A 27,218-nucleotide genomic window follows, 5' to 3' on the forward strand; every position below is an offset into this window, starting at 1 on the left:
TGCTATTCAACTTTATACTTGTTTGACTTTCTAACTATTTTGATCTGAGTGTCACTGATGAGTCTAATGTAGACTAAACACGCGTCTTGCGTCTGCACTTATAAGCCTGGTATCTTTTCTGATGGGCGTGAGGGTAAGCCTGGTACCTTTGCTGATGGGCGTGAGGGTAAGCCTGGTACCTTTGATAACTATTTGTCGGTTGACTGCTATTTGTTTTAAAATATACGATGGATTGTAAAATCACCTCTAGGCATTTCCGAGATTGTTGCGAAAATATTGGAGGACAATCAGTTCTTTAAATCACAGTTTAAAATTATGTTTGACGAAATGGCGCAATACAAATCAAGGATTATCATACTAGAACGTAAACTTGCATTTTCTAATCGTAAACTAATATTAACAAAGCAGAATGAAATAGATACCAATAATCGAGTAAAAGTCTTAGAACGCGAACTTGAGTTAACAAATAAATTTCTAAAACAAGTGCTAAAATTCCAAAGTATAATGACAACCATTCAGTTAGAGATTCTCATGCCAATGTGATAATGGAAGTGATAATGGATTTGAAAAGGAATCGCTTGATAAACACCAAAAATTCAATTTGCCTGATAATAATGAAATTTCAAAGGATATTAAGCGGATATTGGGTAAGTCCTTGTAATGAACTTTGTGTTATGATATATTATTTTTGTATAAATTGTAAAGAAAAATTGAAAGAGTTATAAGTTCAAAATATGAGTAAGAATATAAAAAAAAGAAGATGTGGTATGATTGCCAATGACAACTATCCACAAAAGACCAAAATGACACAGACATTAACAACTAAAGGTCACCGTACGGCCTTCAACAATGAGCAAAGCCCATACCGCATAGTCAGCTATAATAGGCCTCGATAGGACAATGTAAAACAATTCAAACGAGAAAACTAACGGCCTTATTTATGTAAAAAAATGAACTAAAAACAAATATGTAACATATAAACAAAGATTGTTTGGTCACATTATACCAATTAGACTCAAGAAATTTTTTATAGACGTTATCTTTACGTTCAAGAAGAACTCATTCGAAAAATGTGTTGCTTATTTAGCAGATACGATAACATTAAAAAAAATAATTCGCAAATAACATTTAAAAAGCTAACTAATTTTAGAATACCAAGCAGTTTTAATTGAACCATTAAGGACTTATTTTGTGTATTCAAAATTCAGGATTTGCGAATACACTGATGTCAGCTTACCGCCGGTTGTTGCATTTTCTTCTACAATGGACAGCCACAAAGAAAACTTAGGCATTGGACAACCTGTTTTGTTTGAGCACGTAAAAACAAATGTTTTAGGCTGATTTGACTCAGTACTTTCAAAGTACTCATGTTTATCTTTTGACGTCATCATAATGAGTCATTCTGTAGAAGACACGGAAACCGAAATAGTTGAAAATGTGAATATCCTTGTCAGACTGTATTCCGGAAACGGGGATACTTGGGGTGTTGGCATGCAGGCGATAGTAGTCCAGATGTATGTAGAAGATGATGTTTGGGTTAGAGTGTATAACAATCCAGGGATTAATATGGGAATGTTCATGTTTATGGATTTCTTTGGTCTTCTTTCTCTGGATTCTTACTCCAATAAATGAGCCACCTAAAGTCAAACTGGCCTGGCTAATCGTAGTATTTCACGTATATACAGCTGTGTGGATAATTTGTTGGGGAATACACTTGCATTCATACAGTGTCATGACTTTCTATTTTCAATTTGTGATTTCTTATAGTGGGTAACGTATACATTAAGATGACTGTTGTTATTTTTATTTGTTTCTTTTTTTGTGTGTGTCTTAGAACACTAGAAGACCTGATAAAAATTTGAAAAGAACACATTTCTTCAACATATTTCATACTCCTAGTTAATGTAATCAAACTTTTGAAAACCGTTTAAAGTAATATTGCAAATTTTACTTTTTTATGGTAATCAGTGCAGGTGAGATCCACCGATGACCGAAGGACAATGATTTAAAATACTATTGAACTAGTTCACCGTAAATCATTTCACAATGAGTTAACCTGTAAACTACTAGAAGCTATAAAGACCTTATGATGACAATTCCACAGATAAAACCCACTGCTTGATCTACATATTTTAACTACGCATATCAAATGAAATTATTAATGATCCAACGTGTACTTTGGTAAAAATATGAAAACTAATTTCATCGTAACAATTATATATAAAATCGAGTACTGTTGTTACTATTTTACTAGATCCAGTCCAACCGAACATTATGAGTTGAAATATGAAAAATCGGAAGTAGTGATTTTACATTATTGACTATTTCATATTAAGACATTTTGCTTTTCAATCAGCTACTGATTAGTATTTGTTATTTCAACATTCTGGCCTTATAACTATAAAGATGTGTTTTATAGCTGTTATATAATCCGTTTTGCAAAAAAAAACAAAAACGAGTACAATGATAGCAGCAAAAACAATAATGGTAAATAGGAATGTATGATGCGTGGTGAGAAAATAAAGATCAATGTTCCATTTACCACTATATTTAGCAAAACAAGATTTTGTACCCTCTCGTGTCGTTTATAATGAGAATCATGTACTTTTAAGTTTTACAGTTTTAAACAGTATCTGGATTGAAAGTTCAATTTGTATATTTAAATTGATAATAAAGAACAGACCAATCTATTACTTATAGTCTGTCTACGGGTTTGCACATATAACAACTAGACGCGATATTTAATTTAATAATGGGTACATGAGTTATTGGGAAAAGAAAACTATGATTGCACTGTCTGTTTTGTTTAAGTTCGACATCACTGTATACTAACAATTTAAAGTCAATGTACCAATTTCGTGAGGATAACCAAATCCTTACTGCACACCTTAGAGATAAGGAAATAACTTTGTCGTTGTTTAGATTATAAACTATAACAAAAATAAATGAGCCGTATGCATAATTTGTTTGGGAGAATAAACATAAATTCGTACATTGTCATAACTATTTAGTTTTTTAAATTGCGATTTATTAAAGTGTTTTCTATATACGTTTAGTTAACTGGGGATATATTAGGTCTTATAACACTAAAGTGTCAGAATTTGAACAACAGATTTAAGTTACTTCCAGAAAATTTTATCCAACACTGATTTATGCGGTTAAAACTATGGGTTACAGTATTGCAATGATTACATTTTATGGTAATGCCATGCGATCTATCAAATACCAAAGGATTAAAACAACTATTGGAGTAGGTCACCACAATTCATCCACCAACCTATATAGTGCTAAAAGACAAATAATATGTTTTACATAAAAGCATCCAAAGGTTCCTTTTACCGCTTTGCAGCCAATCGAAATTTGATCCGTCTCGCGTCGTTGTCAATGAGCAACATACTCTTCCAAACCATCCGACTTTAAGTATGAAAATTAAGAGTTATAAAGCTTTGGAATTTAGTGTGACGTTCATTTTCTCTGAACTAGTAAAATTTTGTGTAGGGGCCAGTTAAAGGCTACGTAAGAATGTGGGATGTTATTGCTGACATGAAGACCAAAATTGTTTGATTTTGGCTGTTTTCTGTACTGTGGTCGGGCTGTTGTCTCTTAAAAATAATCTTTACTTCCATTCTTAATTGTATGCTATCAATGCATGTCTAGGTGACTGTTTCATACAGAAAAGCTCATACTAACTATAAATTTATAGAGATTAAGGATTGTGTGTTCATATAAGACTCATTTAGACGATCGGCTGTTTGGTATTTCAATATCAACGCTGAATTATCCAATTCTCCTTTTGATATATCAGATGCGGTTTCAAAACTATTGGAGGACAATCTACTGTTACAATCGCAATAGAAATCATGGCAGACGAAATGGAATATTATAAATCGAGGGTAAAAGTACTAGAAAGAGATCTTGCATTTACTAATCGTGGTCTCAAATAAACGAAGCAGAATGCAAAAGATACCAATAATCGAGTACAAGTGTTAGAGCGCGAACTACTGTTAACAAGGGAAATGTCTAAAACAAGTGCTGAAATTCCAACGTTTGATAAAGACGATTCATTGAGTCATTCCATTTCTGGTAGAATACAAATCAGTGAACAAAATAGAAGTGGTAATGGATACGCAAAATATTCGGTTTTCCAAGAATCCAATTTGCCTGACAATAGTGATACTTCCGAGGATATCAAGCGACTTTTGGGTATGTAATATTATATTTCGTGTAATATATGTAGCTTGTTATTTTTTTAAAGGGTGATAAATGTTTGGTATACACCAAAATATCTAGTTTGGTCACGGTTTACACTACACTACAAAAGCGTCGTTAGAATATGTATTATCCTTTTGGATATAACTGCAAATGACAAATGACCATTTCCATTACTTTATTAAAACCTGTCCGCTCGGCTAATTATTATACCTTTTCACGTTGTTATCATTTGTGTTAGTTCGCAAGTATTATTTTACTTATTTGACTACAAAGAATTAGTAATTAAAGCCCTGTACAATCATTGTCAGGAAGTATTATCTATAATGAAGTCTGGAACAGTGTAAATATTTCTTTAATCAAAGTGACAAAAAGTGTTGATTTTGATAAAAAGAACTCCCATACCACACAACACATGTGTATACATAACGGCATTTAAAACATGTATATAAAAAAAACATGCAGCATAAAAATAAGAATTCAACAATACCAAGTGGTTTAAATCGAAAAAAAATCATTTCTGCAACCAAAACTATGAGGTTTTTGTTAACAAAATATCTATGAAACTATATGAAATTATGCATATTTTCTCTAGATTATGCTTTAGCTTTGTATTAGCGTATGAAACAATTTCCCACAACTAATACATACTTATTCTATTTCAGTTGAAGATAACTTTCCTCCGGTCGTTGCATTTTCTTCTTCTTTGGACAGCCACAAAGAAAACTTAGGTATTAGACAAACTGTTGTGTTTGAGCACGTTATAACAAATATTGGAGGTGGCCTTGACCCAAACACCAGTATTTATAAAGCACCAATTACTGGTGTATATCATTTTGACGCCATTGTCATGAGTCACCATGGCGAGGATATGGAAACCGAAATAGTTAAGAATGAAAATGGGCTCGTCAGACTGTATTCCGGTAATGGTGACACTTTGGGTGTAGGTATGCAGTCGGTAGGGATCCAGATGAATGTAGGAGATGATGTTTGGGTTAGAGTTCTGAACAATCCACCTATTTATGACGGAAATATTCGTGTTTTTGGAAGTCTTTGATCCTCTTTCTCTGGCTTTTTGGTTCAATACATGAGTCCTCATATACAGCTTTATTTCCTTGCTAGGCTTTACTTTTGGTTCAGTATGTTTGTATTATTATGAAATATTGGATTTTTAAATACATCTTGGCTTCGACCCTTACTTAAATTACCTTAGCTGTATTTGGCAAAACTTTTAGGAATTTTGGTCCTCAATGCTCTTCAACTTCGTACTTTGTTTGGCCTTTTTGACATTTTTGGATTCGAGCGTCACTGATGAGTCTTTTGTAGACGAAACGCTCGTCTGGCGTATATACTAGATTTAGTCCTGGTATCTATGATGAGTTTCTTTAAAATAATTTAAATGTTGAAAGGTTGATCAGGGAAATAAAATTGATATGAGCATTTACTACATATAAAGATAAATTCAAAAGCAGTTTACTGAAATGCTTAAAGATGTTACCCCTGAATAATAAAATAATGACAAAGGATAAACTGCAATGATAGTCATAGATCCCAGTTTGAATTCGTCCATCTATATCAAATTTGAGAATAAGTTGAGGAAAATGTAGTCCTTAATGTCAAGTCCTCTACGATATATGAAAATGTAGAGCACTAGTATTGATTGGCAGGTAATCCTCAATAAATCTAAATACCATTTCATCGTACATGATGAGATAGAGCAGATTCTGTTTCACGTTGACTCCGCCTTTTTTTTTGGGTCAAACCTGTTTCGAATTTTGTGTCCTTAACGCTCTCCAGCTTCGTATATATTTGGCCGTTGAAATTTTTTTTTATTCGAGCGTCACTGCTAAGTCTTTTATAGACGAAACGCCCAACTTACGTACAAAATTTAGATCCCCCATTACTGGATATCGTGTTGCTTATGTGATAACAAATCCGGTAAATAGTCTAATGCGGTAGGTCTCAACCAACTCGTGATGGAGTCCGTAAAATGTACGAAGGGATGATTTCAACTTTACCATTTGGAACTCTTGGTTTAAAAGCTTCCTTGTGAGCAGCAACCCTCTTTCAAGAAAATCATGATAGGAAATGCAAGCACGAGAATATCGTATCAATTAGGAGATATATACCCCGTATGCAGCTGCTGCTGGAATGTTGCTATTTAGAAATGGAAAGTTCACAATTGGAAAGCTGAAATCATCTCTTTTGTCGTAAAGTTTTGTTTTCAACCGACCCTTATTGTCAATTTCTAGATGTAAGTCCAGATATGAGGCCGACTTAACTGTATCTGTTGTATCCTTTATTTCTAGTTCGATGGGATAGATGCATTCCACATAGTCACCAAATTTTGAATTATTTAGTGAAAGAACATCATCTATATTGCGGAAAGTAGAGTTAAAGGATATTGCTAACTCTTCCTAAGAAGTTCCTACATGAAGTATATATAAAAATCATGTCACTTTTTGTTGGTTATTTTAATAAATTTCCTGTTACAAAACAAAACTAAGGATTTTCTTATCCCAGGAATAGGTTTACGTAGACGTATTTGGCACAACTTTTTGGAATTTTCGGTCCTCACTGTTCTTCAACTTTGTACTTGTTTGGCTTTATAACTATTTTGATCTGAGCGTCACTGATGAGTCTTATGTAGACGAAACGTGCGTCTGCCGTACTAAATTATAAACCTGGTACCTTTGATAGCTATTTGTATTGTTCAAGGTCGCTGGCACTGTTTACTGACAATTTATTTCACAAGGAAATGCTTATTATACACATTAAGAGATAAGGAATTGTCTGAATACAACTATCTTTGGCATTGTTAAAAGACTATAAACTGTTACAAAATGTTGCTAAATAAATTATTCTTGGTTTGTATCGTCTTGGTATGTCCGGTGATTGTTTTTTGTTTTAACATAAACAATGGATTATTTAATTTACCTCTAGACATGTCCGAGACTGTGGCGAAACTATTAGAGGACAATCAATTCTTTAAATCGCAGTTGAAAGTCATGTCAGACGACATGGGGCAATATAAATCGAGGGTACAAGTACTAGAAAGTGAACTTGCATTTACTATCCATGATCTTGAATTAACAAAGCAGAAAGCAAAATAAACCAATAATCGAGTAAAAGTGTTAGAACGCGAACTTCTGTTAACTAAGGAATTGTCTGACAAAAGTCCTGAAATTCCAAAGTTTGATAAAGACCATTCAGTGAGTCTTTCCCATTCAAGAATTCAATTTGCATGACAATAGTGAAATTTCAAAGGATGTTAAGCGGATATTGGGTCCATGTAATGAATTTCGTGTTATAGAATATTACTTTTGTATACATTGTTAAGAACAGTTCAAAAGGGTTATAAGTTCATTATATGCATAATGATATATTGATGGGTCACATTATACGTATTATATAATCTCGAAATTATAGACCTTATATCTTTTCATTTAGGAAGAACTCATCCAAAATATGTTTTGTACTATTCAGCATATATGATAACATTAACAAAAGGATTAACAAATAACATTTAAAAATACCAAACAGTTTTAATTGAACCTTTAACAGGTAGGGAACACTACCTTATATGGCAATGCATAAATTAGCATATTTATGTTCTCGCACATGTAACTGTTTATTTACGTGTGACGCAATTTATTTTTACCTGGGTTTTTGACCAATCCACTTAATGAGTAACAATGCATGATGGACTACTACGTGATTCCAATCAAACAAGAACACGTGTTATTTACTAAAATACAACACATTTTTTCGTGCAATGCGGGATTAACAATTTTGCTTAATTTTTCATTTTTTGTATCTACATTAATAGTTCGTGATACACAGTATTCGTTCCATGCTTAGAGTAACGAAAAGTTTTTTCTATGCGAAAAAACAAGTGTTTGAATTACCCGAAATATAGCCATAAATATGTTTGTTGACGACACGGAGATTTCATGTATTTGTCCACCAGACAGCAACAAAACAACAGTTATAAACACAATTACCCATTTGACAAACTTGTTTAGTAGATTGCGTCTTGTATGGAAAGAGATCTCATTTGGCACTCATACCTTATCTTCTTCTTTATATATATACAAAGCACGTTTTTAGAAAACTTAAAAGGTAATATAGCATCCTATATGATCCACAGTGTTTAGATAATTTGAGATATTGCACATACGTCAAAAGGACAGCAGCCGAACGATAAAAATACCTCTGAGGTATATTTTGGGATAAAATACGCAACCGACGGATTTTATCAATGGATGAAATTATATAAAATATGTTTAAGCTTTTTACCATACAAAATTGAGAATGGAAACAACCATTGAGCAGACAGCAGCCGAAAGCCAACAATGGGTCTTCAATACAGCGAGAATCTCCGCACCCGTAGGAGTCCTTTAGCTGGCACAAATATGGTTACTAGTTCAGTGACAATGGACGCCATACTAAACCCCGAATTATACACAAGCAACTTAGATTAAAATCAGTCAAGACTATCAAAGGCCAGATGCTCACGACTTGCAGCGAGGTTGAACGTGTTTTTTTTTTTATCTCAACGTCCCCCTATACATCTATCCAATGTAGTGAAAACAAGCACACAGCAATATGCACAGTAAAATTCAGCTAGAGAGAAGTCCGAGCCAGAATAGGTAACAAACGAAACTTTTGGTAAACAAAATGACAATAATACATAAATTAACATAGGACTACTAGCAGTTATTTACATGCCAGCACCAGACCTCAATTACAGCCGATTTCATTGAGTGTGTAATGAAAGGTAGAATCCTTGGTTAGCTTGCTTGTTAACTGAGCCGTAAAGTCGTTATTATGTAAGGTATACTACCCTCCTTTCGAATTAGTTAAGTCTTACAGACATGTAAGTTGGCTATAATCAGACTTGTCTACTCTTAAAGGATGGCAGTTTACCTAACCTGAAATTAGCTGTAAACTGATTGCAAGATAATGTCTTCATAACTCGAATATCCAGCACAATTCTTACCGACTTTTATAACACTTATTTTAGCATACTGAATATTATGATGTTCCTACTTATAGTTCAGGTCCTGATAAAAAAAAATACACATCCAGTACAGATAGACGTGTTTCTGTGCCAGTTTTCTTGTTTTTCGATGCAGAAATGTTTTTAAAATGACATTATACATGTTTAAAGAGCTCTAACATTTACGTTCTGGAGAGTGGTCACTGAAATTTCACTGTTTCACGCCGTGAAATTAGTGCACAGGTAACATGCATAGCTATGGAACAAACCTGTTCAACTGCTTTTACAAGGCGAAAAAAAAGTCGAATTGCGAAGCCCGTAAACAATACATTTTTAATCTGAGCATGCAAATTGAAGATTATGTTATATATATTTCAATAAACATATTCGCAGAACAAAAAGATTTGTTTTGAGAATCCCAGACACTATATTAGATTTCACTTTTTCCACTAATTCTACGTGTTTTCAAGCGATAGTAAACTTGTAGTAGCCTACAATGCATTGTAGTTCATTGAGTCGATTGGTCAGTTTTTCAAGACCATCTTGGCCTTGTGTTTGGGAAATTACTATGCAAATATATTCTGACGTCAGGAAATATAGAGTTCTCGACCTGTTAAAGGATTTTTCAGGATTTTGTGTACTCAAATTCATCAGGATTTCCGAGTACAATAAGTAGATATAATATGATTACGCTAAATTGAAGACTTCAGTTCTGCAAAACACCCCATACCCGAAGAGAACATTTTTTACAAATCATTAAGAAATATTTTGATAATTTTATTTCAGTTGATCGCGGCTTACCGCCTGTTGTTGCATTTTCTTCCACAATGGACAGTCACAAAGAAAACTAAGGGATTGGACACGAAATAACCAATGCTGGAGATGGATTTGACCCCAAAACCAGTATTTTAAAGCTCCAATTACTGGTCTTTATCATTTTAACGTGATAATCATGAGTCACCATGAAAAGGACATGGAAACCGAAATAGTTAAGAATGGAAATAACCTTCTCAAAGTGTATTTCGGAAACGGATACTTGGGGTGTTGGCACGCAGGCAATAGTAGTCCAGATGAATGCAGGAGATAATGTTTGGATTAGAGTTTATGACAATGCAAACGCAAATGATGGAAATATTTGTGTGTTTGGATATAATTGGTCCTCATTTTCTGGATTTTTGCTTCAATAAATGAGTTAACATGTATAGCTTTATTTCATAACTTGGGATTACTTTTAGTTGGTTATATTTGCATTACAAGTTGTTTGAATTGTAAACATGTTGATAGCAGTACTAATCTTACTTTTTTTCGGAAGATAAAATCAAAGGCATTTTAAACATGTATTTTGTAGTTGAAAGAGAGGCAAAAGATGCTACAGTAACATTCAAATTCGAAAACAAACTGACAATGATTTGACAAACGACCAAAAGATAAACATCAATATATAAAGCAAAAGCACAACAAAAAGAATAAAGACTGAGTGACACATTCCCCGCCAAAAACCGAAAAGTCTCTACAGCAGTAATATTTCAGTATATTGCAAACTTGAAGAGTTTAAGTAAATTATAAAATTGAGAAAGGAAATGGGGAATGTGTCAAAGCGACAACAACCCGGCCATAGAGCAGACAACAGTTCGGGTTTTATCGAACTATTCTTAGTATATGAACATGTCGGGGAGGCAACTTGGTTTCTGTCGATGTCATGACTAATGCACAATTTTTTTCAAAGGTCAAGCTATGGGGCTATGTGGCATATTTTCAATGTTTATATGCCCCGAACTTTTAAGAGTTTAAGAGTTTAAACTAACACTTCATTTCTTAACTACCCATACCTCGACTGTAAGGTAACCACAGATCAGAACTGGAAACCAGTATGTAAACAAAATTTATTATCGATGAATATTCTATTTCTCCCAAAAAGAGGCGTGGTTTGAGAAACAGCTGAATTTACAAAGGTCAAACTATAATCGTTTCTCAAGACCATACTCACAAATGATGTCACGCGCTTAGTAACCATGTGTGCCTTTTTCGATGAATTTGTTTGTTTTGTTCTGGCTTTCTAACATCCACTGGGAAATGTTTCATGCATATTCAGGCCGATCGAGGGAATTTAAAACATACGTTGATAGATAAAGCTCATTGATTATCAAGTTAAGTTGATGTTATGGACTATTGCGTTAATCTTTAATTAAATATAAAAGTTTGGTCCATTTTGTTTAGTACACAACATGTGTTAAAGGAATTATAACCCAAGGTTGCAAAGACATAAAGCATTTGTGCGCATCAAGAAGCATCAAAAAGCAAAGTATGAATGTATTAGACTGAATTCATTATAAATGATACATCCCGAGAATGATAACATTGGTTTTTAATGTGAAAAGTTAAAACAAAACAGCCAAGTAAACAGGTTTTGATATAGTCAGGGTTAAAATGAAATAAAAAAAAATACTGAACTCCGAGGAAAATTCAAAACGGAAAGTCCCTAATCAAATGGAAAAATCAAATGATAAAACACATTAAACGAATGGACAACAATTGTCATATTCCTGATTTGGTACAGGCATTATAAAATGTAGAAAATGGGGGATTGAATCTGGTTTTATAGCGATTAACCTCTCTCTTGTATGACAGTCGCATCAAATTCCATTATATATATAAAGATGCGTTAACAAAACAGACAAAGTAGGTAAAATTGTAAAAATAGGGATACAGCCATCAATACCGTGTCAGACTCTCAATCAGAACACAAACTAACAAATACATAACAAAGAAGCACAACAAAGGAAACATAAAATTTCATTCTTAAAGCTATAGTCTGGCAAGTTACAACCTACTTTGGCAGTTGCTTGTACATCTGCATAACCTTGTATATTATGGATAAGAATGCATTTAGTATGGCGTCCATTATCACTGAACTAGTATATATTTTTGTTAAGGAGCAGCAGAAGAGCTTCTTGCTGCATTGAAGACCTATTAGTGGCCTTCGGTTTTTGTCTGCTCTTTGGTCGGGTAGTTGTCTCTTGACACATTGAACATTTCCATTCTAACTTTTATGATGTAAAAATTTAGTATTGAATAATTCAGAAGCACTTAGCCCTAAATTCTTAAATTTGACTTATCAATATTAAAACTAACAGCTGCATATTTTAGGACAACGTTAGTGATAACCGAGAAAAAATGGGTCATAGAGCAGATACATGTCATTTGAATACGATAAATTCAAATTATTAGAAGACACGAGTTTCCAATTCTTTGTTGCAGTTGACACTAATTTTAACTTCTGTAAGATAAGCCTGTACCTTATGCACTTTTTATCTTCTGTTTGCAGATTTCTACTTTGTGAAATCCCTAATAATTTGTTGATAAATGGTTTGTTCAAGCCTGGTACGTGTGATAACTATTCAAGGACGATATCATAAAAATGCTGGACAACATATTAGTCAAGTTTGAAGATTGAAAATTTAAATTTTAAAGATCTTGTCGCTTCTTGAGAAATTGTTACACTTGATCCGATACTTTGAGACACTTGAACATGTCAGAGTTCATTCAAGTATAGTACGCGTGATATAGAAAGAACACAACCATAATGTTTAACATTTCATGAAATGCTAAGGAAACGTAATTCTTCGTCGTTACTCCTGTAGTTTTCTCAACAGATTTGTTTCCGTCATACATCAACCACTTTTGTATTGTGGCGTCAGACATTTTCTTTCGTGACGTATTTTACGGGACGTTTGTGATATCCAGTAGTAAGAACTAGAAGGGGTCATGTATTTTCAAACAGGTACACATAGTGCACACTTTTGGCGTGCTGGTCTTTGTATTCATATATTTCACCATTTTCTTTGGCAAATACATGTATCAAGTTCTAATATGGCAGTTGTTTTTCAGTTGTTCAGTTGATTTGTCAGTTTTGTGGACCCTCATTTTTTGAATTTGCATTGATTTCGGTATTTATGTTATACTTTTTTTTTTAACAAAGTCTTCTCTTACAAAGAATGACAGAATAAAATTGAGAATGGAAATGTGGAATGTGTCAAAGAGACAACAACCTGACCAAAGAGCAGACAACAGCCGAAGGCACCAATAAGTCTGTAATGCAGCGAGAAACTCCCGCACCCAGAGGCGTGCTTCACCTGGCTCCTAAACAAAAACATTTATACTAGTTCAGTGGGGTTAAACATGTTTTTTGAAATCTCAACCCTCCCTTACACCTCTAGCCAATGTAGGAAAAACAAACACCCAACAATACGCACAGAAAAACTCAGTTCAAAAGAAGTACGATAAATCTCCCCAATTTCGGTAAAATGACGTTTAATTATAAATTAAAAAAAAAAAAGATTTCCTGACAATAAAGTTTACCACCATTGTTTTTAAATGGATACAGATAACTATATATGATTTCAGTTTGTCGTTTGTCAATATTTCATTTTCTGCGATAAATAAACTCGTTATAGATACCAAAATTGAAATATGTGTACGCAAGCACACGTTTTGTATATATAAGACTCATCAGTAAAGTTCGAATAAAAAAGTTAAAAATGCAGAATATACAAAGCTAGAGATCGTTAAGGATGCAAATTTCAATAAGGTTTGGCCAAATACAGTGAAGTAATCATTACACAAACTCTACTCTATGTCAGAATGAAATGACACGTTATATATAGGGTATATATATATATATATATATACCCATGAATGGCCAAACAATTAAAGAGTCGCTGTGAATAAGTCTTTGGTATTTTTGTTGACGCCACTCTTTCTTGGTATGATCAAATTAATCATATAATCAAAAAAGTTCATTCGTCATTAGCTTTATTAAAGAGAATCGAGAAATACTTGAAGAAACACCACTAGGTCGATGTCACTGCTTGTGAACGTTTCGTCCCTGTAGGTTTCACAAGCCAGTATTCAGCACTTCGGTGTTGATATGAATATCAATAATGTGGTCATTTTTTTAATATAAATTTCCTGTTTACAAAACTTTGAATTTTTCGAAAAACTAAGGAGTTTCTTATCCAAGGACTAGATTACCTTAGCCGTATTTGGCACAACTTTGGAATTTTGGATCCTCAATGCTCTTTAACGTTGTACTTGTTTGGCTTTATAACTATTTTGATATTAACTTCACTGATGAGTCTTATGTAGGCGAAACGCGCGTCTGGCGTACTAAATTATAACCCTGGTACTTTTGATAAATATTGAACCATAATGCACGAATTCTACTTTACAATGCGTATATTCTTCCACATTGGATGACTGTTGTTCAGTATAGGGAAACTGTAACAAGATTTTAGTTCACAATTTTATAATAATTTTATTACAAACGATAAGACATAACAGATTATCCAACCGAACCATAACAGAACCATAACAGAAATACCAAAAATAAATGTATGAATGTTAGTATGAACAAAATACTGAGATATGTCCTATAACAATGCAAACTCACACTCGGTATAACATGTCATATTCGGGTATTCGGGAAAATGACAATGATGGTGTTGAAAGGCAATTTTATAATTATTTGGACAACACCATAAGACGTTTGTACATAAGACGTTTGTAAGAAATTTATTAACCGAAACATAAAACAGTGTGCAAAACCATCCCACCAGTGTCATGTCTTCGAAGCATTTTTTTTAATATGATAAGGCGCTGGGAGTTACTTATAATTGCTAATTCATTGTGTTGTTTTTACAATAATAAACATTATCTGGTGAATATATCCTTTTTTAAGTTGTTTGTTGGTTGATGAAAATCTACTTCATTACAGCAAATATTATTTACAAATAAATCATTATCATGAAGATTGCGAAAAAATATAAAAAATAACAGAGGGAATTGATAACCTGGATTCAGGATAAAGCACCGTGTAGTAATTAAAGCAATTCCGTATTTTTCAGATTCCAATAACGGGTAAATGATTAATGTAAAGCCTTTCCTTAGAATCTTGTCCTTTGTGATGGATTATTTATTGTAAATTATGACACTTCGGTCACGACCAAGCTTAACAACGTCATAGAAAAAATAATAACAAATAACACAAAACATTTATGTGTAAAACTTGATGTCACATTCATGAGAAATTCATAATTATAATTATAAATCAACTGTTTACAAAACTTCCAATTTCTGAAATATTCAGGCTTTTCTACCTCAGGAATAGATTATCTTGGATGTATTTGTCAAACATTTATGAGTTTTTGGTCCTTAATGCTGTTCAATTTCGTTCTTTGTTTGGCCTTTTAAACTTTAAACTCACTGATGAGTCTTATGTAGACGAAACGCGCGTCTGGTGCAAATATCCATCCAAATATCTTTTATGACTTCATTTACATAACACAATTACAATTCTTATTATTTCCTTTTGTATGTTTAGAGAGTCAATCTTATTTCTCGTGACTCAGTTCTACCGTTGACGTCTGGAAAATTTTACACGCACAAGCTGTATTACATGACGAAAAAAGTATATAACAATGCAAGTCATTTGCAGTAGTTAATCTAAGTGTTTGAACCTAAAAATGATTTAATTCGGCCTTTCTATTAAAAGACAATTTCACTTATGAAGTCTAGAAACGTTTATTTTACGTTTATCCATGTTTTGATTACAATCTGTCTTGGAGACGTTTCATTGCAAACTGTCACATAAGGTTTAGCAATTACATAACTTCTGATTGTTACTAGTACTTTGAATTTACAATACATTTCAGCAATCTGAGGTATTATAAAGCCCGTCATTGACTAGAAATTACTGGATTTGAACATTAGTCAGTACAGAAGGTGTCGTCAGTGGTAATTGAACAGTTAGCACAGATGCTTCCTTCAGTATAAGTGGCATCGTTGGCTATGTGGTGTAATAGTCAAATTTCTGAATCAATAACCTCTCATCATGGAGGTTGAGAGTTCGAATACAGGTACTAGTAGCAGGTGCGTTCTACTCAAATCCAAATTGACGTCATCAATAAAAGATATCCGCCATGAAATAGTAAAATACTGCTAAGAGTGCCGTTTGTTTTGTTTTCTTTATGGTGTTGTGAAGATTGTTGTTTGTCCGTTTGTGTATTTCCTTTGATCACGATGGTGTCTGTCGTCTATGTTTTTGACTGCCTCATTATTGTGATTTCTTCTAAAGATTATTATGAAATACCATAGTAAAGTTAAAAGTTAAATGAGAGAAAGAAGGACAACTCTATACATCATCTTTGACCTGTCTATTAAATTATTTTTTTACAAGAATCTTCAAAATAATGATTAGCTATTATTCTATTGTCAATCATATATCATTTAGCGACTTAATTCAAGTGTGAGAGGAACAAGAGATAGGGATGGGATTATTGCCACAAGAGGGCTATTTTGAAAAGGTTTTATTCTGTATTAAAGTTATCGCAGCCCCCACTTAATACTATATGAGATTGAATAAAAACAAATCTTTCGAAATAATGTTCCGAAGTGCAACTCATAACTGCAAAAAGATATATATAGCTCAACATCTGAATATTACAGATTTTGGCAACTTTTGAGTTTTATATATCAACAAAACAAGCTTTCTTAATAAAACAGAAATAAATGATGGATATGAGCTGTGTATTTATCCGTCAGTCGCATATGAAATCCTTTAAAAGATTTAATCAATGCAAAAACGTCATGAAAAATATGCAATACTGTATTCAACACCAAAACCTAGAACTGTATTTAAAGTTAATTTAATGGATACATGCGAAATGATTAAAAAAAAAGGCCAACATGGAATTCAATAAAACTTTTAATATTCACATTCTGTTAAAGTCTTTTCTGTATTTTTATTACCGCCCATATAAGTAAATCAAACACAGGAAAGTGACCATTGCTCTTGCATGGAAATAATGATGCGTATAGCTCAGACACGAATTTCTTTTTTTTAAATCTTCACAGCAGACATACAAAATATTGGACATCTTACAGCCTTCACAATGAGCACAAGTAAAACAAGTTAAGATCCATAAACTCTAAGTTTCTACTTGTTGTTTTATTCGCTTCAAACATGTATCTTCAAAAAACACAATGTTTAATAGAAAAAAGTAAATGCTTCAACTATAGTTTTTTCACTTGAATGTACAAAAAAGTACCTTACATTTAGCATTCAACAAGTACAAAAATTTTAATAAAAAGACAAAACCTAATAAAATATTCTGACAGCAATATGAAAGGAAAAATTAAACTAATGATTTTTAAATCGTCTTTATCGAATGCTTACACTATAATATTTCTCAGTGTTGTTCACAGTAGTAATGACGAATTGTTATGGTTAAACTGGTAAAAAGAGCGTAAAACTATAATACCAATGAAGGACTACACATATACATAATATGATAGCTAAAAAGTTGTATCGTCAAACTTTAGACGAAACTTGTTCAAAATGATAGTTTGGTCCACATGACATGTTTTCTTCACGTAGTTTATACAATTTTGGTTCACTGTTGAATACAACATTGCTCGGTAGTTTCTTTTTCAATAAACTTTCACTGTTATAGACTACTTTATCTGGAAGCAGCTTTGTATTCATTAAACTTTCACTTTTATAAACTCCTTTATCTGGTGGTAATTTCGATTTCATTGAATTTTCATTCTTGCATTGTTTATTATTTGGAGTTTTCTTTCTCGACAAACTGTCACAGTTATACATTTTATTATTTGAAGGTGTCTTTTTCATTAAACTATCCATGTCGTTTGTTGAGTATGAATTTGTATTATTAAACTTCCTTTTGTAACCTCTCGGAACACCAGGTGCTGTATACTTGGACATAAACGGACGAGGTGCTTCCGAATCAGCAGTCGAATCACTCACTTCCGTATTATTCTTTTCAACGTAAACAACTATAAGACGATACAGTAACAAAACTATCACCAACGAATTCTTCGAGGTGAAGAACATATTTGTGTAACTTAGAACTCCGTACTTGAATATAAGCAAAAGTCGCAGCACAAGAAAAGGAGCATCTTGTAAAATAATTGATATAAATATTCCATACACATCTGCGGCACAACATCCTGTCTTTTGAGCTTTGTCGTAATGTCTTGTTACCAGACCAGATTGATCTCGTCTCGCTCTCGCTGCTGTCAGAACGAGTGTGAATTGAATGAGACTCAATGACCATAATCCAAGAATTATAATACAAAGAAGCTTGTTGTAACGGACCTGAAAAGGAGCAGTAAAAATACATAAAAAGCAAAAAAGAAACAAAAACGAAAGTTTAAAATATATGTTTGTGATATTAATAAAATTTCGACGATCTATAACTCTGTGGTTTTATGCATGATTAATTATCTTGAATCAACAGAATGGAGCTCATTAAAACATTGATAATGTAGAAATAAACGAACTGTGATAACAATTTGTGAAATTCTATAACTTAAGGTTCTTTGTTGTCAATAATTTACATAAAAGAAGATTCAGCGATTTATTTTGTTCGTTAATTTATCTGGTCATTTTTGTCTTTGTTATTCTTGAATTTTGAAAACATTGAATGCATAAACTAATTGAATAAAAATAAAACTATACATATTCCGTGCGTCAGAAAAGCATTTCTGGATTAATCTTCACCAGGAATGCTTACATCTTTTAGCATTTGAAAGCCAGAGATGTATAGATACGTACAAGAAGTAAGAGCTATGTCATCAAAAGAGAATAATATTAACATATTCACATTAGTTAAAGATGAACTTTGCCAAAGTTTGAACATTAGTTTCAACCATAAACAATAAAGAAAACAATAGTATACCGCTTTTCCAAAGTCATAAATTCATTGAGAGAATGCAACATACATAGAAACGAACTATTAGATAACAACTGCCATATTCATGACTTGGTACAGGACATTTAAAGAAAAAAATGGGTTGAACCTAGTTTTGTTGCTAGCCAATTCTCGCACTTTATGGCTTTCACATTTCTGTCACGTACAGTTATTTAATGATCTTTATTGTTTTCTTATTAGGTGTATTATATATAAATAATAATTGTGGCAGACCATTAAGAATGCTTTTCCATTCTGTATTTAAATTCGATCCCAAATTATCTTTCAATAGATATGTTTTATCCTATTTTTATTACCTGCTCTTCTTTGAAAGCCTCAAAAAATTCAACGATATCTGCTGCAGTGCCAATATAAACCAATAACAATTGAGATAGCTGGTCATGTGTTAATTTTCCTTTCGGAAGTAACCATCTTCCCACTATTAGTATCAGCAGTAGTATTTGCTCGAGAGTACGAATCCACTGATCCGCAGACAGCAGAATTGGAAGCCTGATTTCAAGTTTAACCTGTAGTGAGATATAAAACATGACATTTACTAAATGGAATAATATGCGAATTTTTATTAGAAAGAGTTTTTGGCGATCTTCAGTTGCATAAATGTTCTAAATATAATGGAGGTAGAAGGATATACTATGAAATTGAAGGGACTAATTAAAGACAAAGGGACATGCAACTGCACGTTTTTTTTTCAATTTCACTGTCCCGTAAAGTTGAATTGTAAATGGCTGTTTTTTCTGTTCAAAAATTGGTTTACAATTTGGTTTACAATTTCTCAAAGCGAGCGTTGTTTTTCCATTTTCCAATGAATAATGGTTACTGTCTGATCGACGTATATCCTTAATTGTCCTTGTTCATTTAATTTCTGTATTCAATAAATGCTACCATATTACATACATGTAGCATTATTCTTTTATTTAATTATAAATTTGAACAATACTAATTTTAAACAGTTTTTAATATAAACCAAACTTACCCCTAGTATGCTACCCAAGTTTGCACTGAGAGCTTCCAACGTCTCGTTAAAGGCTGTGGTGTTATTGGTGCTTATTTGGTGATTAATTCTCAAGTCAAGCTCATGTAACTCTAGGAACCATATGGCGGGTACAGTGCTCGTCATGTATATAAACACACTTGGACAAAACCTAAATAGCAGACATCAAAATTATTTTTAAAAGACAATGTGGTTTGATTGCTGTTACAATATCTTACAAATCTCCATTTCTTAATTAATTAACTATTTGATGAAAGGGTATAGATTGTATGAATGCCATGTAAATAATCAATATTTTGTAACGGAAAAATACAAAAAAAGTTTTGTTATCGTTTTAAGGTGGTACCCGACACTTTCACTAAAATTGATTTGGATCATTTAATTTTCACAAAATTTTGACAAAGTATTTACTTCGATCCTTTGACAAAAATATAAAAAATTCAAAAAATTTGAACCAACCATTTTCTCAGAAAAATTACACTGGTTACATAGCAGTTTGACAGACAGTAATTTTGATAATTGAGAAGCTTAATATTCCCTTAACAACGCAACGTAATTAAAACGTTTAGCTGATTTTACAGAGTTATCTCCCTGTAGTGTTAGGTACCACCTTAAGAGGAAAATTCAAACGTCAACTTTCAAAAGGATTTGTGTATTCAATTAACGTGCTTTGTACAATCAATAGTTTCAATATATATGCATTATACATTATATAACATTATTAAGGATACGGGAAAAAACGCAATTGACATGACTAGATAAACAGTCAAACAATGAAGCAATGTATATCAATTCAAGCCGATCTGATTATTCAATACGTGTTTTCTATTTAAAAACAAGTGTCGAAAAACCTGGGCAGATGCAAGCTGCGTTCGGCGCAGTAGATATTTTAGCGAAGTTTTATGTTTTATTTGGTTGTGTTTTCTATTTAACATTTCTAATGGTCATAGCCATACTCTAACTTGAGCTGACTCAGAGTCGAAAGCTTATTGATAGAATATAGACAGCACCTCGATTATACATTACGCGTTTAATACACATTTCTAAACTGCCAAAACGCAGTTTACACTTATACAAATGTTGCATACCATTTCCATTCTTTTCCCAGTTTCTTTACCATTGTGACCGTTGTTTCTACCAAGAGTAACCCTAACGAAGTAGCCAGGTACCAGTATCGACTATCCTTGGTGACGTAATAAAGGCGCCATATTGAAACGAGACCATGGCATGCAAATAACAGACGAACAAACACTGCACGTAATATTGTCAAGGAACTTGCCATGTTTAAGACATCATTCAGCTGCTAATCTGAAAGAAAATATATATTAAGTTGAATTGTTACAACAAAAGTTTCCTTTATACTAAATTGAGCAAAATAGAAAACGCTGTATTGGAATGTAATGACCGCAAAAATACACAGAAGACCAGGTTTTAGCCATTGCTTGGATTAATGCCTAATGCCAACATTAAAACAACCTCTTCGTGTTGCTTATTTTTTTTAATAAATCATCTGTTGCCCCAACACAGAACGGACGAAGTCCAGCATAAACCATGTATTGCCCCAACACAGAACGGACGAAGGCCAGCACAAACCATCTATTGCTCCAACACAGAACGGACGATGGCCAGCACAAACCATGTATTGCCCCAACACAGAACGGACGAAGGCCATCATATACCATATATTGTCCCAACACAGAACTGTATCCCAAGACTATAGTGTAGCAAGATGTTCTTTTTATGACTAATTCCAAACTATATCAAGTACATAAACTTGCAACATTAGGAGAGTTAACAGCTAAGCCTATTGAAAACAATTGCATGTTGTCTGTGGTTGCTCTCTGTCATATTTTTTTTGCGTTTATTGTTTTTCTTGCTGAATTGTTTAACATTTGTCATATCGAGACCTTTTATAGTTTAATGTTAGGTCTTGGTTTTTCCTCATTGTTGAAGGCCGTATAATCGCTTACTCTACGTCAGTTGGTGTCTGATTGATAGTTGCATCATTGGAAATCAAATTACATTTCCTTATTTTATATAAACCATATTATTATGTCGGTCAGTATTATCCTCTGTCTTTTACTACGACCGAAATTGGAACAATATGAGACGTGATAAAACAAAGCAATGAATATTCTTTTGCCAATCAACATTATAACATTGTTATTTATACTTTTCAAATCAGTGCTATAATGGTATTGTAATCCACAGACTTCAGATCAGGAGACGTAATTTTATCTAAATTACATGGCTTAATTACTATTGGGATAACTGATAAAGCGTAAAACTATGCAATGTTGCTTTTAAGAGAGAGAAATATACCCACACTACGCAGGGTAATCACCTACTCTCAGTTACCACAAAGACCAAATCATTACGCGATAAAATGGATAATTTACATCTGACAAAACACGCTCCCGCCAATTTACAAGATTAAAGAAATTTGTTATTTTAAGATTATAAACGCTAATTTTAATCATCGTATTTCTAGGTATGGCAGTTTTATGCCGTATTGATAAAACATTGTATTGAAACAAAAACTGATTGTGGAAGGTATTGGATATTTGCACGTTTTATTTTGTACGATTCAAAGTCACGTCAATATTAAAGATTCTAATATTAAATAAAAATATTGACTGTCTTAAAAAACAGAACAAAAACACCCAAGGCCTCTTCACTTAGTTCAAGGAACTTGTATGTTATGTTATTTTAGCAGGTTTAACAAAATTAGCAAACACGTCTTCAAAAGACAATAGTTTACAAATTTATATAGTCTAGTAAAATTTTAATGTTCTCAAAATATTGAATTTTTACTATGGAAAGATCAAATATGCATACAAAACACATTTTTTGGACTTTATTATTGAATGCAGTTACATTTTTTCAATCAACTGAAATAAAAGCTGCCGGATTCTTTCAGAAAATATAAAATTACTGGAATTACATTTATTACTTGCAATTTGAGTAAAAATTTCTTTTAAAACAGAAAAAAAAATTGAAAATGGTAATGCATGCTATTGATCTTTGACAGTGTACTGCGCATGACTCCTTTGACAGTGTATTAACTCCCCCGCATATTTAGATGAAACCATTTTTGTCTGTCGCTGAATAGTCATATAGAGGAAAGATTAAAGCAAAACTACAAAGACATTTTTTGGGGGGAACAACCTTAAGTAGACATATTATCAAAAGCAGACCAAAGTCTTTTTGTAAAAAAATCCTTAAAAAAGCAAAATTTATAATCAAGTAAATGCACGAACATATGTAATTTATATTAACGGACATTCCCTAAACACAAGATGAAAACAAACTAAATGCAAAGAAGCGGGGGAGGATTTTTACATTTTTGACTGATTTTATTACATCATATCTATATGCAACAAAATTCTTGAAGTGCTTCCTACTTCCACATTTTCTGTCCTCGACCTATATTATTTTACGCCTACAATTTGGAATGACATAATGTTTTACTGTTCCATAACTGATCAAAATTAAGCTTTATGGTAGTATAAATGTTCTAAACTTTGTTTTATTAGATATTTGTATTCAAAGTTTGGTAATATTCTATAATACAAGTGTAATTTGTTTAAGATAAAACAAAACAACAAAAAACTAAAAAAACCCGATAAAGCTTCGTGTAAGCAGGTCTTAGTTTGCTTGTCTGAATTATCTTCTCATGGCCTTTTATAGTTAACTAAACCGTATTGATTTTGCTCATGGCTGTACGGCGAGCTTTCGTTAAGGAGTGTAAAGGGGGATGTATCTGAAGGGAAGAACACGAAATAAAATTGCCATTTCACGATGAACGAACATTTAAAAAAAAATCTTGAAAGTTGATATTTTTACCGATTTCACGAAACACGGTGAATGACGAACCTTTTTCACTGCTGCACGTGAAATAGAAATGGGAAAACACGCTGCATGAAAATAACCCTTTACTACCCTTTTAATTGTTAAGTGTATGAATTTTAATAAAACCAAAATAAAACTCCGCCAATTCCAGCAATGTGTATTCAACTGAGGGAGAAATCCCGCATCCGTAGGCGTTTGTTTGTTTATTTCTTTTGCCGTTTCTGTGTTTGTTGTCTGTTTTTATTCGACGTTTCGTTTTTTATCTCCACCTTGATATTTTTTCTGCTTCATATACTATGTGTACTTTAAGTTGGAGTTCGGTTTAAGAAGATAACGAGCTCCGAAGTAAATTCAACAAGGAGTAATCCTTACAAAATGACAACTCAAATGCTCAACCACAAAACAGTTCGAAAGCAACCGTCCTATTCTTGACTTATTATAGGCATTTTCCGAAGTCACTCGCCTTTCAAAAACGTCTCGTTAATTATATCGTTATGGAAAGCAAGTGAAAAACTATAAATATTTGAACTTGATCTTACAAAGATTTATATTTTTATTAAACAATTGTTTCTCCAATAGCTCTTTGCATCCGTGACAGCTGTTTATTCGGGACAATTATATAATTTTTAATGTAAACTTTGTTGTACGAACGTACATGACTTTTAGAACGCACCTACGCATGTGAGATTTCCGCGGGGTTTTGGTGAATGTAAACAGAAGTGAAGATACGAGGAACGAGAATACTGAACACAAACAGAGAAAACGTTATTTAAATAGTATCTTTATGCTTCTGAAGGTTATTGAAATGATAGTTTTAAACATATACTCAAATTTAAATACGTCGGATATCTTTTTTAAAGACAGTTCTTGTTTACTTTCCGAGTTAGTTTGCATATTGAGTTCAATAGCCTATATCAAATATGAGAGATCTAATACTAAAACGATGTTGAAACAAACATTTTAATGACTACAGTAAATACGGTGTAAAATATTATTGGTATTAACTAAGCAATTAAACATTCTTATTTGCTGAAAAAATATTCTAAAGTATTTTATATGATAATTTAATTATCTCAAGCATTTAAAACAAGTTACATCATGTGCTGGTGGATTAAACTTCAAAGTATCAAAGCTTAATGATCTGTAATGTGAAATAAATCAAGGACCAGTACATAAGATAAACACGTGACAGTAATTTCAATTTCAGAAGCAAGGTCGTCTGCTCTGCGAAATTTACTATTTGATACATTACAATACATAAAATTTCCATGCAAAATCAAGGTCATTGGTTCTCCAAATTCTCCGATTGCGGAGTCACAAGCTTTAGAACTTGCCGAACAAAATCAAGGTCATCGGTTCGCAGAATTCTCCCGATAGCAGAGTCACAAGCTTTAGCACTTGCCGGACAAAGTCAATGTCATCGGTTCTCCGAATTTTCCCGATTGCAGAGTCAAAATCTTTGGAACTGCCGAACAAAGTCAAGATCATCACTTCTCCGAATTCTCCTGATTGCAGAGTCACAAGCTTTAGAACTTTCCGAACAAAGTCAAGGTCTTCTGTTCTCCGAATTCTCTCGATTGCATTCTAGTTACAAGCTTTCGAACTTGCCGCTCAAAGTCAAGGTCGTCAGTTCACCAAATTCTCCCAATTGCAGAGTCACAAAGGAGTAGGTCCGGTAAGGGCCGATTTTGGCCTCAAATTTCAGGTTCATCTAACGAAAGTTTTGGACACTTTTTAAACACTTAAGTGTCTTTTTCAATTGATTCGATTAGTAAATGTGAAAGATTTTAAATAATTTAGTCATTAAAAACGCTCTGATTCAAGCTTAAATATGAAAATTCTATCAAATATGACAAAAAATGTCACTTTTCAGATGGTTTTTGTCAAAAATGAAAGTGGCCGCATCTGTGTTCATCCTCAACCTTTATATATGTTTTGTATTATCATCAAATAATTACATTAGATGTATGTTTCATTATAATACGTTATTCTGATTGGCCAACTGCACATCTCGTGCTATTCCTGAAACAATTGTATTAGACAATAACATTTATCATTCATGATGACACGAGGTCCCACAATAAAGTGCACAGGTAAATTAAATGAAAACTTGATAAAATCGTGTTTTCATGATTCTAGCTAAAAAAAATGTAATTATAAGTATTGAATGCTTCTTTTTGTAACTTTATAGGGTTGTAAAAGCGTTGACCGTGCGCACATTTTTAGTATGAAGCGCTTCCGCGCTTCATACAAAATGTACTTCGGTCAACGCTTTTACACCCCAATAAATTTACAAAAAGCAGCATTCAATTCTTAAATAAATAAATTTGGTGTTTTTACTGTCTTTTGATTGGTTAAAATTATTAGTTTTCTTTTCAATATTGTCAATTTTGATGGCGACACGCCCACTCTGACGTTGTGTATTCATACGCCAACATGTGTGTACGTTGTTATTGTTAATATACATAATATAAAAAGTTCTTTGAGTCTGAGTTTTGATAGAAATTTATTTATAATAAATGGCAATAATTTATTTTGATTTTATTGAACCATAAAACTAATTTTTGACTCTTCACATTTTACATAATACGCTTCGCGGATTATTCAATGTGAAGAGTCAAAAAATAGTTTTATGGTTCAATAAATTCAAAATAGATAATAGCCATTCATTAGATACAACTTACATTTCAATAGTATGAATGAACACGAATGCGGCCACTTTCATTTTAGACGGAAACCGTCTAAAAATTAACCAAAATTCTAAAATTTTGAAGATTTTAGTAATTTAGCATGACTTAATGATGCTAGAACGCGATATTTGTGCCGATTGTATTGTCAAAAACAGCTCATATTTATGTAGCAGAAGCATTTTGCTTTCCAAAATATAGCTTAAAGATTACATTTTAACAATTTTCAAAAACTGCTATATGTTGGGGCCATAAAGGGGTCTTACTGAACCTACTCCTTTCAGAACCTGTCGAACAAAGTCAAGCTTATCAAAATAATGGGAATTTACTATTTCTTTCAACTTAGGTAGACGTTTTTTTTAATTTTAAATAATGATAAGAAACTGAAGGCGTTATTGAAAATAATGATTCATTCAAAACTGCCACAATAGGTAATAGATACGGTAAATCAATTGACAAGACTATTTTAAGTGAACAATTACGTAATTTTCCAGGAGAAGAGAACGTTAGGTCGACGTACGACATTGAACAATGAGAAAAACATGTAACGTATAGAAACCTATAGAAGATCCCGACATTACGAAATGCAAATCAGTTAAAATAAGAAAAAACCAACAGCCTGAAAAATGTACAAAACAAAAAACGAAAAACATGATATATAGTAAACAAATCGTATAAAAGCTTTT

At 32.7% G+C, this 27,218-nt stretch overlaps 1 protein-coding gene across 3 annotated transcripts in view; it reads right to left on the reverse strand.

Moving 5' to 3' along the window:
- The window catches only part of LOC139502062 (transmembrane protein 26-like), a 63,922-nt gene that overhangs the window by 11,521 nt on the left and 25,183 nt on the right, over positions 1 to 27,218 (reverse strand). For 2 of the 3 annotated variants that reach the window (XM_071291385.1, XM_071291387.1), the window contains exons 2-5: positions 21,082 to 21,301; positions 19,976 to 20,144; positions 19,299 to 19,508; positions 16,956 to 18,386 (exon numbers count right to left, since the gene is read on the reverse strand). In XM_071291385.1, the coding sequence (XP_071147486.1) occupies positions 17,580 to 18,386; positions 19,299 to 19,508; positions 19,976 to 20,144; positions 21,082 to 21,275 (1,380 nt within the window). In that variant the 5' untranslated portion in view covers positions 21,276 to 21,301 and the 3' untranslated portion in view covers positions 16,956 to 17,579. Of the gene's footprint in view, positions 1 to 16,955; positions 18,387 to 19,298; positions 19,509 to 19,975; positions 20,145 to 21,081; positions 21,302 to 27,218 lie in introns of those variants that run through there. The other variant, XM_071291388.1, reaches the window with a different exon arrangement.

The sequence above is a fragment of the Mytilus edulis genome, chromosome 13 (genome assembly GCF_963676685.1).
Source record: "Mytilus edulis chromosome 13, xbMytEdul2.2, whole genome shotgun sequence".
In the NCBI taxonomy this organism is placed as follows: domain Eukaryota; kingdom Metazoa; phylum Mollusca; class Bivalvia; order Mytilida; family Mytilidae; genus Mytilus; species Mytilus edulis.